Source organism: Macadamia integrifolia, chromosome 8 (genome assembly GCF_013358625.1).
Source record: "Macadamia integrifolia cultivar HAES 741 chromosome 8, SCU_Mint_v3, whole genome shotgun sequence".
Classification (NCBI taxonomy): Eukaryota; Viridiplantae; Streptophyta; class Magnoliopsida; order Proteales; family Proteaceae; genus Macadamia; species Macadamia integrifolia.
In genome coordinates this window covers 24,867,148-24,882,876 of record NC_056564.1, presented here as the reverse complement: position 1 = coordinate 24,882,876, position 15,729 = coordinate 24,867,148, and the positions used below count along the sequence as shown (strand labels likewise).

At 45.2% G+C, this 15,729-nt stretch overlaps 1 protein-coding gene across 2 annotated transcripts in view; it reads right to left on the bottom strand.

Annotated features, from left to right (window-relative positions):
* Positions 1-15,729, bottom strand: part of LOC122085891 (ribonuclease 2) — a 69,775-nt gene that overhangs the window by 19,902 nt on the left and 34,144 nt on the right. For both annotated transcript variants that reach the window (XM_042654495.1, XM_042654493.1), the window contains exons 4-5: positions 12,125-12,226; positions 11,999-12,002 (exon numbers count right to left, since the gene is read on the bottom strand). In XM_042654495.1, coding sequence (XP_042510429.1) covers positions 11,999-12,002; positions 12,125-12,226 — 106 coding nt within the window. The remainder of the gene's footprint in view (positions 1-11,998; positions 12,003-12,124; positions 12,227-15,729) is intronic.

Genomic DNA, 15,729 nt, shown 5'->3' with positions numbered 1-15,729 from the left:
GGGGACGCCAACATGATGTGGAATGAAATGATGGATTGCATTAAGAAAGTTGCCAAGGAGGTCTTAGGGGTGTCTAAGGGTACTAAGTTGGCCCCTAGAGAGACTTGGTGGTGGGATGTGGTGGTCTAGACTACCATCAAGACTAAGAAAGATAATTTTAAGATTTGGCAAAGGACTGGGGAAGTCGAAGATAAAGAGAGATATAAGGCCGCCAGAAACGAAGCAAAAAAGATTGTGGGGAAAGGATGGGCAAGAAAATATGATGATTTCTACAACAATTTAAATACCAAAGAAGGGGAACAGGCTATTAATAAGATAGCTAAAATTCGGGAAAGGAAGAGCATGGATCGCGACCATGTTCGATGTATTAAGATGAGGAGCGTAGAGTGCTTGTGCAAGATGAAGACATAAAGAGGAGATGGAATGAATATTTGTGTAACCTACTTAATGGAGACAGCCCTAATAGGAGTGTTTCAAGTATTCTGCTCGACAACAGGAATCATAGGTATAAACGCAAGATAAGAGTGAACAAGGTTAAAGAAACCTTGAGGAAGATGAAAGTAAGGAAGACACCAGATCCAGATGAGGTCCTAATTGAAGTGTGGAAGAATTTGGGACCACGTGGGGTTGTTTGGTTAACCAAACTGTTTAACAAGATCATGAACACAAAAAAGATGCCTGATGAGTGGAGAAGTGTTATTGTCCCAATTTACAAAAATAAAGGCAGTATACAGAGCTGCAACAACTATAGAGGCATAGCACTCATGAGCCATACTATAAAACTATGGGAGATGGTAATAGAAGTTCGCTTAAGAAGAGAAACCAAAATCTCAGGGAACCAATTCGGTTTCATGCCTGGGAGATCCACTACAGAAGCAATTTACCTTCTTAAGAGGCTTATGGAAAAATATAGAACCTACAAGACCGATCTCCATATGGTTTTTGTCGACCTAGAAAATGCCTACGGCAGGGTCCTCAGAGATTTAATCTGACAAGTTTTAGAGAAGAAAAGGGTGTCAAGTAAATACGTAGATATAATTAAAGACATGTATGGAGATATGGTGACTAGTGTTAGATGTAACCTGCTATTACTAGCTGGTTACATCAAGGATCTGCGTTAAGCCCCTACCTGTTTACACTTATCATGGATGATTTAATCATGAATATTCAAGGAGAGATCCCGTGGTGTATGCTTTTTGTAGATGATATTGTTCTAATCAGTAAAACAGTAGCAGAGATTAATGATAAGTTGGAACTATGGAGATATACTTTGGAATCGAGAGGTCTTAAGATAAGTACAGCGAAGACGGAATATACGATGTGTAACTTTAGTCGATTGAGGATTGATAGCGAGGGAGTGAAAATTGAGGGGAGAGAGATCCCGCAAAGCGACTGTTTCAAATATCTGAGCTCTACCTTAAACAAGGAAGGTGAGATTGATGATGATGTTTCCCATAGAATTGAAGTAGGATGGATGAAATGGAGAGGGACGTCTGGAGTGTTATGTGATCGATGTATTCCTCTATAGCTTAAGAGAAAATTCTACACGACAATCATAAGACCAGCTATAATGTATGGTGCAGAATGTTGGGCAGTCAAGAAGCGCAACATAGATAAATTGAGTGTGGCTGAAATGAGGATGTTCAGATGGATGTGTGGCAAAACCTTGAGAGATAGAAAAAGAAATGACAAGGTAAGAACTGATTTAGGAATTGCCCCAATTCAAAATATGCTCAGAGAATGTCAGTTATGATGGTATGGGCATGTTCAAAGGAGGCCTTTGGATGCCCTAGCATGGAGGAGTGACCAAATGCATATGGATGGAGGTAAAAGGGCTAAGGGCAAGCCAAAAATGACCATTGATGAGTTAGTAAGATGAGACATGCAAAAGTAAAGTCTTCACCCAAGTATGGTATCTAACAGAGCTGCCTGAAGGGCTAAGATCCGGATTGCCAATTGTTCATGAGTGGGATGTCCCAAAGTTTTATTTTTTTTTAACACATGAAGACATGAATCCATGCAGCCGACCCCATTCAGTTAGGATAAGGCTGAGTTGTGTTGTTGTAAGAAATTCATTACCAAGGAGGGAGGGAGAAAAAGGAGGGAATGTATAACCCCCAAGGGCAAAGAAGAAAAACCAAAATCAAAGAAGATGCTACATCCCAAAAGGGGAAGGGGGAAGGGGAGATCCTAGGAAAAGACAATGTGAATGTTCTTAGGGGTGCTGGCGACCGGAGAAGGCGGCATCGAAGCAAACTTGGAAGAGACCTCAAAGTAGATGGCTTTCCAAATCTTGTCAAAAGACCTGGAGTTGGAAGTCCATCTATGGAGGTTTCGGTCCATCCAAATGTGAGAGATGGTGGCTCCAAACGCGAGCTTCCAAGCGGTCTCACAGATGGTTTTCCCGGTAAAGGTCATGCCAATCTAAATCTATTTATGGGAGAGGAGGAGGGGGGATCTTCTGGAAGGCCAATAGAGGGCAAGGACTTTTTTCCAGATAAAAGAGAAGGGGCAATCAAAGAAGAGGTGGTTGGTGTTTTCAAGGCCAATCCAACAAAGGCAACAAGAGGGGGAAATAGGAATATGGCAGTGGATAAGGAAAGCTTGAGTAAGAAGGCAATTGGATAAGGTTCTCCAAAAAGTGAAACTATGGTGGGGGATGTGGGAATTGAACCAGGTCATTCTATGCCAAGGATAGAGGGTACCAAGGGTGCGGACAAGCTGCCAAGCAAAGAGAGGAGAAGGATCCAGTGGGGAGGGAGTCAAGATAAATCTATCTTCCCTACCAAGGGGGGAGGGAGAATATATCCCCTAAGGGAGATTACAAACCCTATAAGGGTAACCAAAGTCCAGAAAAGACAGCATCCAAGCCCCAATGGGCTTAAGGAGAAGATATGTCATTGACATGTCCATTACAACACAAAGCCCACACGGACTTAAAATAAAAATAGCCAAGAAGCCCAACAAGTTAAAATTCTAAAGCCCACGGGCTGAACAAGAACCCAGAAGCCCAAAGGAGGAGGGGCAAACAAGGAAAATTGAGGTAGGGTTCCACCAAACCCTACCATTATATCTCATCACTTCAACTTCCAGTCGTCAAGACATGAATCGAAGTTCCGACAAAAAAAAGGCAGGCACAGCAGCTGGGAGTAGGCCTTACAGGGGGCCACGGTCAAGAGAGAAGCTGGCCTCAAGGAAGAGATAGCCGCGAAGATGAGGCGCCAGCCTTACGGAGGGCAACGGCAAGGCGGCTGTCGACTAAGCATGGCTGGCAACCTTACGGGTTGCAAGCCTTGCAAAGAGCTTGCCAAGAAATCACCATCTTACGTACCCTTCATACCTGGACTTGCCCTTTGCAACACCCACCTTTTTTCTGGGTGTCCCGCTTGAAGCAAGAGGATTAGACATTTTATTCATTGAGTCAATGAGATCGAAGTTTTGGATGAGTGAGATTGGTCCCTTTCCTTTGTTCTTTGTCCAGCTACTCGGTCAATGAAGACGAAATCAAGGCTAGCTCTCTCAATCCCATTCTTGATCAAATAACATCCCAAAAGTACGACCAAGGAATGGAAGGGTTTGACTCTTCCCAACTCAAGTCAAGCGAAGCATAGTGAGGAAAGAGGTAGCGAAGCTACTAGAGAAAGGCTAAGTGAAGTACTTCCCAGGACTTCACTTTTCTTCTTTCAAATTCTTCTCTTCTCTTCTTACTTATCACCGACTTTCCGAGCGTAGTCTATAGTAGGGAGGGCCATTCTCGCAAGAAGTAGCATACCCATGTTGCCTGCTTTCGTTCCTTTAGTCTTCGAAGGCTGGTTTAGTAATAGTTCAAATCCTTCCAACTGGCTAGTGCATTAAGGATTGAAGAACTCTGGGCCAGCAGTGAACGAAGAAACGAGAGAAGACGTTTGATCTGCCAAAGATCTCGAAGAGAGCATGGCAAGGTCAGCGGCACAATGGCACACTCTAACTATGCAGCGACTCAAGGATGAGCACCTACAGGCCCAGAGAGCGTCGACGGAGGGGGGAGGAGCCAGCAACCGTTTTGGGAGCAGGTCGGAGCAGCGGATGGACGGCGACATAGCTATACCTGATCAAAGCAACAACTCGAGGATGAGTAGCTGCAAGCCCAGAGAACGTCAACAGCAGAAGGAGCCAACGAGTCAATCAGGGAGGATCAAGAGGATCCCGGCAAGACCATCACCAGATTTGAGTCAAGGCAAGAGTGGAAGGATTGCCGAGATGGCAAGGGGTGGATCACGACATCCTAGAAGTGTGAGACCGGAGAAGAAGAAGAAGAAGAAAAAAAGTTCAGAGGAAGAGGGTGAAGAAGAAGAGTAGAGAATGAGAGGGAAAGGGAGAGGAGAAGAGAAGAAGAAAAAAGGATAGGGAAGGGGAGGCCAGGCTGCTCCAAGCGGTGGCACTTTAGGGTTCTCTGCTCTTTGTTTCAGTTTCGTCGTGCTCTGGCAGCCAGGTTGTATGTTTCTGTCTGACTTGTGTCCAAAAAACAAAAAATTACAATCAAAAGAAAGACTAATTTCCTATTTTGTTTTTAGTTGCCTAGTTTGGTAGGTTTCTATTTGAATTGGATTTCTTCTTATGTAACCCAAAGACGGAAAGAGACTCAATATTGAATTGAAAGTTTAGAGTTACTAGTTGTTACTGTACTGACTGTAGTGTGGTTGTTGATTTCTGGTTTCTTCTTCCTTCTTATCCATTCTTCCTCCCTATCTTAGTCGCACTCTTCCTTTTCCCTCTCTTATTTTCTCCTTCCCTCTTTTTTTTGGGTGAATAAAAAAAATATTCATTACCAAGAAGAAGAAAATACATACAACCCCTAAAGAGAGGGGAGAAAGAGGGGAGAGAAAGCAAAAACCGGGGTCTATCCTCCAATAGAGGAAGAATTCCGAATAAGAAAGTTAGGGAGCTCCTACGAAGCAACAATGTGACAATTTATTGGGGAGCGGTTATAAGGATGGCACATTTGCAATCTTAGCTTTGACATCAAAGGAAATGGAGGCCCAAATCTTTCCAAAGGCCGAGAGTTGGAAATCCATTTCCTATGATTTCTTTCCATCCAGATTTGATTTATGGTAGCTCAAAAAACGAGTTTGCCTACTAAGTCACAGATGGTCTTCCTCTGAAAAGTCATATCCACCCAGATCCATTCCCTCTCAAAGGGGAGAATGATCCTATTAGAAAGCCAACATTTTGCCAGGACCCTTCCAAATAGATGAGGAAACAGGGCAGGCAAAGAAGAGGTGATTAATATTCTCAGGCTCAGGTCCACATAAAGAACATTGAGGAGGAACTGGGATTCTTCGCAGGATGAGAAAAGCCTGAGTGGGAAGGCATTTGGTGCACACTCGCCAGGCTATGAAGCTTTGCCGGGGGATATGATGCTTGAACCAGGTGAGCTTGTGGTAGGGGGAGTGTCGTGAGTCCTGAGAAAGTCTCAAGCCGCCCTAGTGCTAAAGAGACCTGAGGGGGACGGGGAACAGCAGATGGAATCATGCCTGAGATGTCAAGTTCTAGAGATGGCCGACAGAGAATTCCAGATATCAGTGATCTGATCCGAGGACGAGGATGGAGGAGACCAAGAGCCAGAGTATAAGATATCCACAACAAGGGCATGTCTGGGAAGGCCAGAGGCATAGATTGTTCTGGCGGAAAGGATAAGGGAGAGAACTCCCATAGGATGCCAAGGATCTAGCCAGAGAAATGTGGAGGCCCCATCAACAATTTGAGTGGAAATAGTTCTGGCCACAAGTGGCCTAATAGCAGTGATCTTATGCCACATCCAAGAGGCATCAGCAGAGGGGCGCATAGTCCAAAAGGAGTATGATCTAAGAATGGTTGAAATAAGCCCAATCGACCCATATGCCTTTCTGCTTGGAGGCCAACTTCCACATCAGATTAATCAAACCGGCCATGTTGACTTCCCTGATACGCCTCAACCCAATCCCCCTTCCGCTTTTGGGGTGCAGACATCCACCCAGGAAAGAGGCCAAAGGAATCTGATGCAGTCATAGCCTTTCCAACGAAACGAAGCAAAGATGGACTCAATCTTGGAGATGGTGGGCTTGGGGAGGCCGAAAATGCCTGACCAATAAATATATGAGGCTTAGAGGACGGATCTGATAAGCTCCAAACGGCCTGCAATAGAGAGGAGCTTGCCTTTCCAAAGATGAAGATGCTTTCTAATGAGGTAAAGCATAGGCATACAATGATGGGTCGAGAGCCTAGCAGGAATGAGAGGTAACCCAAGGTAATAACCGGGAACCAGCCAAGGTCAGAACCAATCTTCTCCAGTAGGGAGGCTTTGACATCCTCATAGACACCAGCAAGGAAGAGAAGAGATTTGGCAGGACTGATGAGGAGACCCAATATTAAAGCAAAGTGGTTCAAGCAGTGCGTTATGGTATCAAGGGAAGAGTCATTAGCTTTAGAGAAGATTATCAAATCATCCGCAAAAGCAAGGTGAGTAACCTTAAGAGCCTTGCACTTTGGGATGGGAGAGATAAGCTTCTGATCAGTAGCCACTTGAATACTTCTAGAGAGTACTCCCATAGCTAGGCAAACTAGGTAAGGGGAGAGAGGGCATCCCTAACGAATTCCTGCAGAGGACGGGAAGTAACCAGTTGGGCTTCCATTAACCAAAATAGATAAGCGTGGAGAAGCAATACACTGACTGATAGATCCAATTCACAAAAACTGGTGGAAATCCCATCTCGGTAAGAACTGAAAGAATGGAATCCCATCTCAAAGAATCAAAAGCATTATGAATATCAATCTTCAAAAGAGCTGCTGAGGAATTGTCAAAGCCTCTGACCACCTCATGACAGAGGAGGATGTTGTCTGTAATACTTCTGCTCGCGATAAAAGCCGACTGTTTGATACTGATAGGGGGATCAAAGATAGTCTCGATTCTGTTGGCAATGAACTTATATAAAAGGTTGCACAAGGAGATTGGCCTAAAGTTTGTCATAGAGTCAACTCCTTTCTTAGGAGTGAGGCAGAGAAAAGTGTGACTGATACCTTTGATCTAGCAAGGATTAAAGAAGAAACTCTTGACTGCATTGACCAAATCTTCCTTAATGATGTCCCAACAAGAGGGTAAGAAGCCCATACTAAAACCATCAGGACCAAGAGCTTTACTTGCTTTGTGAGATAATATAGAGGCCTCAATTTCTTCAACAGCAGGGATAGCCATGAGCAAACTAGCCAAATTATCAGGAATGAATTTGTTTATAAGACCGGCCGGGATGGTAGTGCTAGGTGAAGACCTTAGATTGAACAAGTTCTTGAAGCAGTCAACTGCAACTTCTTTTATCTCATCAACTTTGAAGACTTGGTTTCCACTCGAGTTGACAAGACTAGGGATGGAGTTGAAGTTGTTTCCAGCTTTCAAAGATCAGTGAAAATACGCCGAATTAGTATCACCCAATTCCAGCCAATTGATTCTAGCCTTCTGCCTTAGAAAACTTTCCTCCTACCAAGAAGGGAACAAAGGTTTGTAGATTCAATCTTTTCCTCATCTGCCAAGGAAGGGTTCAAGTGATCTGTTAGGAGCCAAAACTGAATAGAGGCAAGCTTAATCCTGCAATCAACAACTTGAGAAGAAATGTTCCCGAAGGAGTTAGTATTCCAAATTTTAAGGGCTTCCTTCACATTCCTAAGCTTTCTGGCCAAAGCAAGGAAGGGGGTGGAGAGACCATGGACAAGCTTTAGCCAGGCTTCCTGGACAATGGAGAGGAAATCAGGATTGAGAAGAACAAATATCAAAAAATTTAAAGGGTTTAGACCCAGAGGAGGTGTAGGGATGGATTAAAAGGGAGATGGGACTGTGGTCAAATATGACAAGGGATTCAAAAACAGCATGAGAGGATGGGAAGGATAAGAGGCAAGATTCCTTTACCAACACTCTCCAATTTACAAGCTATGTAGGCAGAGCCCGATCTTCTGTTGTTTCAAGTATAATTGGAACCCGACCATCTAAGGTCATCAACCGCAATATCATCAACATTTGCAGTATTTATATTACAACCACCTTGCTTCTCATGACTGAACCGAATGACATTAAAGTCTCCACATACCCTCCAAGGATGGGATCCAATCTAGCCAGCAATGCAGCGAAGGTCGTTCCAGAGAACCTCCCTGTCTGCTGCTCGGTTAGAGGCATAAATGGCGGAGAGGAAGAAGGAAAAACTACCAGCAAGGTCAGAGAGTGAGGTGGAGTAGCTGGGGGTGGAGGAAAGGAGGGAGACAGATAGCTTAAAGTTGTCCCAGAGGAAACAGATTCGATCATCAGGGTGGTGAGAGTGATTGGTTAAGAAAGACCAGTCAAGGAAGATAATGGAAGCAATAAGGGTAAAAGAAGACTCCTTGACATGAGTCTCCAGTAAGCAGCAAAAAGACGGGCAAAGGTCCTTAATGAGGAGATGAACAGCAACATGCTTCTCAGGGGACATCAGACCCCTAGAATTCCAAAAAAAACCTTGGGATAGCAGGTCATAGAGGGGGAGTGCAACGAATACTCCACAAAGGAGCCGGGCAAGCCAGAGGACTCGGACCGATGGCGATGCTGGTAAGAGCGTCCAGAAGAGACAAGGATGGGAAGCTCCTGTGGACAGGGAGAAATGGTTAATGGCCGAGGGGAAGTGTTTCGGGTTTTCCCGTAATTGATAGAGGATTTTTTTTTTTTTTTTTTTTAGATTTGCTTGCGGGTAAGGAAGAACAGACTGGCAAAGGCCTCTGGGTATCCAGATCCGAAACTGGCAAGGGAAGGGCCTAGGCTAAAGACGAGGGGGAAATGTTTAAGTGGTTGGAGTTGGAAAGTTGGGCATGGGCAGAGGAAGGCCCAGTGTCCCGAGGCAAGGGGCCCAAGGCTAAGATGACAACGTTCAAAGGAGATGGACCAAAGGAGGGGCTAACCAGTTGAACCAAACAAACTAGGGGTAGGTGGGGAGCAGCAATAAGCAAGGTTGGGTCAACCAATAATGTGGCAGACGAGGGGGAGAAGCATGGCCCAATATCAGGAGGGACAGGAAGACCCGAAGAAGCATTGAGCGTCTTAAGAGTTGCAAGTGACAGAGAGCCAGTGGCAGCTTTCGTTAGCAAAGAAGAGGAACGAGATCCGGTGTCAATAGATCCAGAAGCAATGCCCAAGGAGCATCCTAAGGAAGAATCAGAGGTGGAATCTTCTACTTGGGCAAGCGTCTTCTATCCAGAAGGGACAAAATCAGTTCGATTGATAGAGGAGGGAAGCTCCTCGATATCTTCCCCAGCAGAGTCTAAAATGGCAAATCAGTTTTTCCCATTAGACAAAGGGGGGTCTTGAACCAGCGGAGAGCGGAGAGCGGAGAGCGAAGAGCAGAGAGTTTCAGCAACGGAAGTTTGGAGATAATTCGGGCATCTAGTTTTCCCTCTACCTCTCTGGCGGACAAAAGGGAAACCCTCTTTCGTTAACAGACATAACCGAATGATCGCATTGAAAAATAGGACCAATGGAATCAGAAGGCACGGCACTCAAAGGATCTGAAGGCGGATCAAATGGCTTACAGAGAGCCGAGTCATGGCCAAAGACCTTTCATGTTAAACACTGGGGTGGCTTCCAGTCATAGAGGACAGCTTGCTGGAAGCAGGGCTCGTCACCCTCCTTGACAAAAATGGAGGAAGGTAGGTGGTCTTTAGCAAAGGCCTCAACACATATTCTGGCGTAGGCCAGATGGCCCTTTCAGTTAATTCTTGCGTCAGAGCATAAAGGAATGCCGATAACCAATCCCACAAAGCTAAGTCCTTCTGAGCACCAAAAATACAGGGGGAGACCAGGAAGAGAGATCCAAAGGGGGATGGATGAATAGTCAATTCAACTGAGGAGGAGATGTCGCTGCCAAGGCCGTAGAAAGAATCGAAAGATAGGTTCTCGACCAACCATCCAAGGTCCACCTTCCAAGCAACGCAACTTCTCTTGTTCATCAAAAAACTTGAATAAGAAGAAGCCATGGTTCAGAAGAAAGGTTTCCACGGTTCCGATAGGTCTCCATTGTTTGAGCAATGAGAGTTTGACAAGATGGAAGGGGGGATGCCAGCCTAGGAAGTGACCAACGAGGGAGTTCTCCCATCGAGCTGCTTCAGAGTCCAAAATGCCTTTAGGGCAGTTCGCAAACAAGGAATCCCCCAGTTTGGATGGGGGAGTGAAGTGAAGAGGGAGTCCATCAGCAGGGAGAGAAATGGAGTGTTTAAAGAGGGTTCCAAGCTTCTCCCAATGGAGGGGGAGAGGGAATGGAGGATGCAGGCAAGGAGTAGGGGGTAGGGGAGTTGGGAAGAGAGATCCCTTCGCCAAAGAGGGCAGCCATGGAGGCCAGAAGGACACTCAGAAAAGGTTCATCGGAGTAGGTGCATGTTAATCTTTACTTCTCTGTGCTTCCAGGTTCTCCTTCCCTCTTACTTCTTCTATTTTTCTTTTATTTCTCCCTTCCCTTTGATTTGCTCAATCCTACGCTTGGTGCTCTGTTTCTGGATACTACAGTCTCCCATGACTGAGTATCGATCTTTCTCACCTTCTTCCCTCTCCATCTAATCCCCACATTTGAGCGACCCTCTCTGCAAATTCAAAGCCCAAAACCCTGCTGGAAGTAGGAGTTTTGAACTGAAACTCAACCTGTTCTCTCTACTTCTGCCAAATATGATTTCAGGGTTCTCATATCCATTCCTAAGTTGATCCTTTGGGTTGTATTCAGTTAAATTAAAGAGGGCTGGAAGTTGGGATTAATCTCCTGAAGTTTTAGCTCGATTGGATCTCTTGTGAAGAAGTTCTCACACTTGCAAACCTAGTTCACTCATCGTTGGTTTGCTGTTTATAGAAAGGTATGGGATGACAACTTATGTTATTTACAAGGGCCTGATCTTAGGAAAATACATACATGTCCTTATTTCTTAAGTTGTTTGGTTCAATTCTCTCTTTTATTTTAAATTTCAGAATTACCCTACTAAAACAGTTGTTTCCAATTAAATCCCAACTCCTCTTCACTTGTTAGTCCTAAATTCCAGGATATTTACAGTTCTGCTACTACACACTTAAATTGAGCCATTTATTAATCTTGTGTGCCCATAGCGACTCTAAATTGGGATTTTGGGGCCCATGTCGCATCAGTCACTCATGGCTTCAGAGCTATACTCATAAGCCCATTCAAATGAACTACAAAACCAAGCATGGTGTATGTGGCTCTTTTGATTTAAGAAACTATGAAAAAGGAAGAAAATGTTCAGATGAATCATGGACTAGATATTTTTGTAAAGGGCCTCATGCTTCATCTGGGATAAGAATGTTCACCTCCATGTTGGTTGCAATGTGATGAAAATTGGCAGAAGCAAAAGCTAAAAGTAATTATAGCAATAACCTAAGAAGAGCTGCTATCATCCATATCATTTTACTCTTCAGTATGAAGGCTATAGCTGAAAAAATACTAAAATACGTCAGACAGATGGCAGTGTTAGAAAAATTCTAGGACTACTCAAGTGCACAAATTAAATATTCACCAAATTATTATACCTCAGCTGCAGCTTAGTGACTGGATGGTATGAACACATCTAGGTGAAGCTCTTTTTCTTTTTCTTTTTTTTTTTTTTTTTTTTTTTTTTTAATATATTGTCAAAAAACAAATTTATTAGAGATGGAAGAGAACATACATGTATAGCAGTATACCGTACACAATTACTTAATTGAAGTTCTGACAGCTAACTTCTAAAATATCAAATAAATCAGAGAGAGTAATTTTGGGGATACAGGATTGCTCAGTATTTATTACTCTTTTGTTATAACTCATGTGAAAGGTAGCCCAGGGACTGGATGTTCTGAATCAATTCAGAGGTGGGTGACAGTTACAAGGACAGAACATTCTTCATGGAAATTTTCAGTATCTAATCTAAGTTCAAGAGAAAATATCTGATACATATCTCATAACATGATGTAATGAAAGTAAAGGTTGAAGACTGTTACCCCACTGTCAATGTGTATTCCCGAAGTTGTCCATGATAAAAATGGAATAAGGAAACATAATTAGCATTATAACAAATGGAAGCTAGAAAAAACAAATAATTAAATAATTTTAAAAAGAGTAAGCACCTCATGGGCCCAAAACAATCCTCTTCCACCAAAGCAGGTAGACGGTGAACCACAACTTAAAGAGGGCCAGTACTTCTGAAGCACTCCAAGAAATGATGAAATCTAAAATAGAAATACAAATAAATATAGTAAATAAAAAATATGGCATTCCACATGAAGAAGTTCAAAAATATCTTAAGTACCACAATAAGCAGGAACCAATATGATATCATGTGTATGTGTCTAGCAACTTGGTGTAATCAGACTGTCACAGATGAGCTAAAGTGACTGGTCACTTAGCAGAAATAAACAATATAATGGATCAAGCAGCCCAGTTATAAATATTTTTGCTTATAAAATTACCGTGACATTTTTTTTTTTTATTTGCTATAAAATTCTTATAAGGTGAAGTACAAACTTCCAACGAATAATGACTTTTTTTCTATTTTGAACAGTGATGAAATAGATATTTAAAATTTCATTATGTAGCCAAGGGCAACTCTTTGGAAATAGCAATCCCGAGAAATGAATATTTAGGATAAATTAAGTTGTTGAAGACAAAATTGTAAACAGCTATTTTGTAAAAGCATCACAGATCGTGACAATGCTTAGATGGGTGAATAAGCTTGACCCTTCCCCTGTGAACTGATGACCTGACCCATGCCACCCTTCCCTCCAGCGGCTCCTGCCGTCGGCCCCCCTTCACATCCTCTTGACCCTTGCCTGAATCCAGCACCCTCCGCCTCCCCTGCTCGACGGCCCCTGGTCTACTGTCGTCGCTTCCTCCTCCCCCCCTCCTTCCTCCGTCTCTCCTCCTCCTCCTTCCCTTCCTCCCTCCATTGGCCACTCCCTGTTCTTCCATCGTCCCTCATCTCTCAACTCCACCCCGGTGGGGCTCTGTCCACCTGGTCTCCTTGATAAAGAAAAATGGCGCAAGTTATTGAGTTCTTCCTTGGCAGCCGCCCCCCCTTTTCTGTTGTCAAGGCATCTTTATTGAATCAATGGGAACTCAATGGTACCCTCTCCACCTACATGGTTGACTCTAGAACCTTCATCTTTGTCTTCTCCTCTACCCTGAACAAATCTGCCGCCTTGGATGGTGGACCTTGGTATGTGGGGAAGAAGCCTATCTTCTTGCGCCAGTGGGAGGAGGTTATCTTCCCTAACCTCCCGCTCCACTTTTGGTGTCCCAAGGGACTAAGTCTGGTTAGATCCATTATCGGTAAGCCCCTGTACTCCGTCAAGCGTACCAAGATGATGGATAGATTATCCTACGCCCGAATCTGCATCGAGGTCCAAGCCGAGCAGCTCCTTCCATCTTCAGTCACCATCATCAATGGTGAAGGGCATTCCTCCATCCAAGCAGTGCAATACGATTGGGTTCCACCAACCTGCACCCTCTGCAAATGCTTCAGCCATAACACTCCAAACTGTGTGAAGAATCAAGCCCCCTCAACTGATTCAACTGCTCCGACAATCTCTGAGATCTCCTTCCGGAGAAAGGGAAAAAGAAAAGAAAAAAATAATAATAATGACCCAGAGATCAGTCGGACATTGTCGGATTCTGGTACCGCTGCTTGTACCTCTGAAGCTTTTGACCTTCGTGCATGTACTGTTGGTCCATTGGAGCCCTCTGTGACAGCCGGTTGCAACCGGTTCTTGAAGCTTGCGACCCTTGCTGACACCAACGACCCATCAATGTCTGATGATAGTTCACGTCCCTTCCCTGCTGCTTCCGATGTGATCCCTGATGACCAGGCTGGCTTCGAGCCCCTTCCTGATTTTCGACTATACCATCTGAAACCCCTGCTCCCTCTCTGCCGCCGCTCCTTCCTCTTCCTGATTCTTTCTTTGCTTATGTAAACACTTCTCTCTCCTCCAGTTACCCTTGTACCCCCTTATCCCCTTCAGGTGAATCAACCCTAGACCGGGCCCCCCCTCCTGACCAAACCAATCCGGTTTTGCCTTTCAAACCGCTTAACCAATTCTTGTTGGTTCATCTCCTTAATACATTCTCCAAATTCGCAGCAAATCACCCGCTATATCGGGGGAATCTCTACAACCCGACCAGTCCCTTCCATCGCCCTCCGACCCATCCAGCCTTGCCTGACCCTACCCCAACCCACCCAGCCTTTCACAGACTTGAACCGACCCATCATTCTGCTCCTCACCCATCCATGGTTGACCCGCACCCGGCTCCCCTCTTGCCCGACTCCTGCTCCCCTGCTTCTTCGACAGACTTCGTTGCGGGCCCTGCCTGCACAACTGCCGTTGGCCAGCACCCCCGTCTGGCTCAATGTGACTCCTCCGTCACCACCCTGGCCTTGGAAGGCCCCTCCACCGCCGCCGCCGCCGCCGATCATCTGTTGGACCCCCCTAGTCTATTGTCAGCCGGGATTCCTGTTTCAATCGCCCCTGATTCTGGTTCTCTGGCCTTGGAAGGCCCTATGCAATTCCGGACTTCTTCATCTTCTGATTCGAATGACTCTTCGGCATCCATCGCTCCTCCATCTTCTACTGCCCAAGGTACTCTATCCTTCGAAGGCCCCTATGCCGCTGCTCTTCGAACCCTTTCAGCTACTTGTTCGAATGATTCTCCGTCAACCTTCGTATCTTCATCTTCATCTGTCCACGGTTCTCTGGCCTTGGAAGGCCCCATTGCTGCTGCTACTACTCGCGATCCCCTTGGAAGTCCCCACTTGCCGCCGTCCTCTTTTTCTTGGCCATATTTGGCCAATTATTTGCTGCACCTGCATCAACACCCCATCTGCTGCCCTTGGCCACTACAGAAGCCTCTCTGGAGCTCCCTGCTGCCAGCTTGATTGATCCAATTGAAGACCATTCCCTTCTGGCCTTATTACCGGTCGGCCGTGAGGGACTCCCTAGATGATGCCATCGACGAAATTAATTGGGCTGTGATCACCTCACGAGGGAACCTCTACAACCCGACCATTCCTTCCTGGCTCACTTCATTCCCTTCCTCCCATGCTTGCTTCAACCTCCCCAAAATTTCGGATCACAGTCCAATTTCCATTCATGTCCTTCCCTTTCGCTCCTTTGGCCCCAAGCCCTTCAGATTCTTCAACATGTGGACCTCTCACCCGGATTTCCTCCCCTTAGTGAGAGAGGCCTGGAACATCCCCATCAATCCTTCCCTCCCCCCTCATTGCCTTCGCCAACAAGCTCAAGAACGTCAAGGCCTCTCTCACACTTTGGAACTCTTCCACTTTTGGCAACAACTCCTCCTGTGATTCTTCCTGTCGGGACAGACTTCTCTCCATTCAGTCCAGAATCCAATTGGACCTCCTTAATCCTGTCCTTGTGGTAGATGAGAAATCTACCGCTTCAGAGCTCTCTCTTCTTCTTACCCAAGAAGAAAGCTTCCTTCATCAAAAGGCTAGGATCAAATGGTTAAACCTTGGAGACTCTAACACTGTTTTCTTCCATAGGTCTCTCAAGGCTAGAAATAATGTGAACTCCATCCCCAAGCTCATCTCCTCCTCCGGTGCTAAGCTTAGCAGCCCTGAGGCCATTAAAGCTGAGGCGATCTCCCACTTCCAGGGAATCTTTCTCCCCCCAAACTCCTCCCTGCCCCCCATTCCCTATCTCCTCCTCAATAAGTTCGT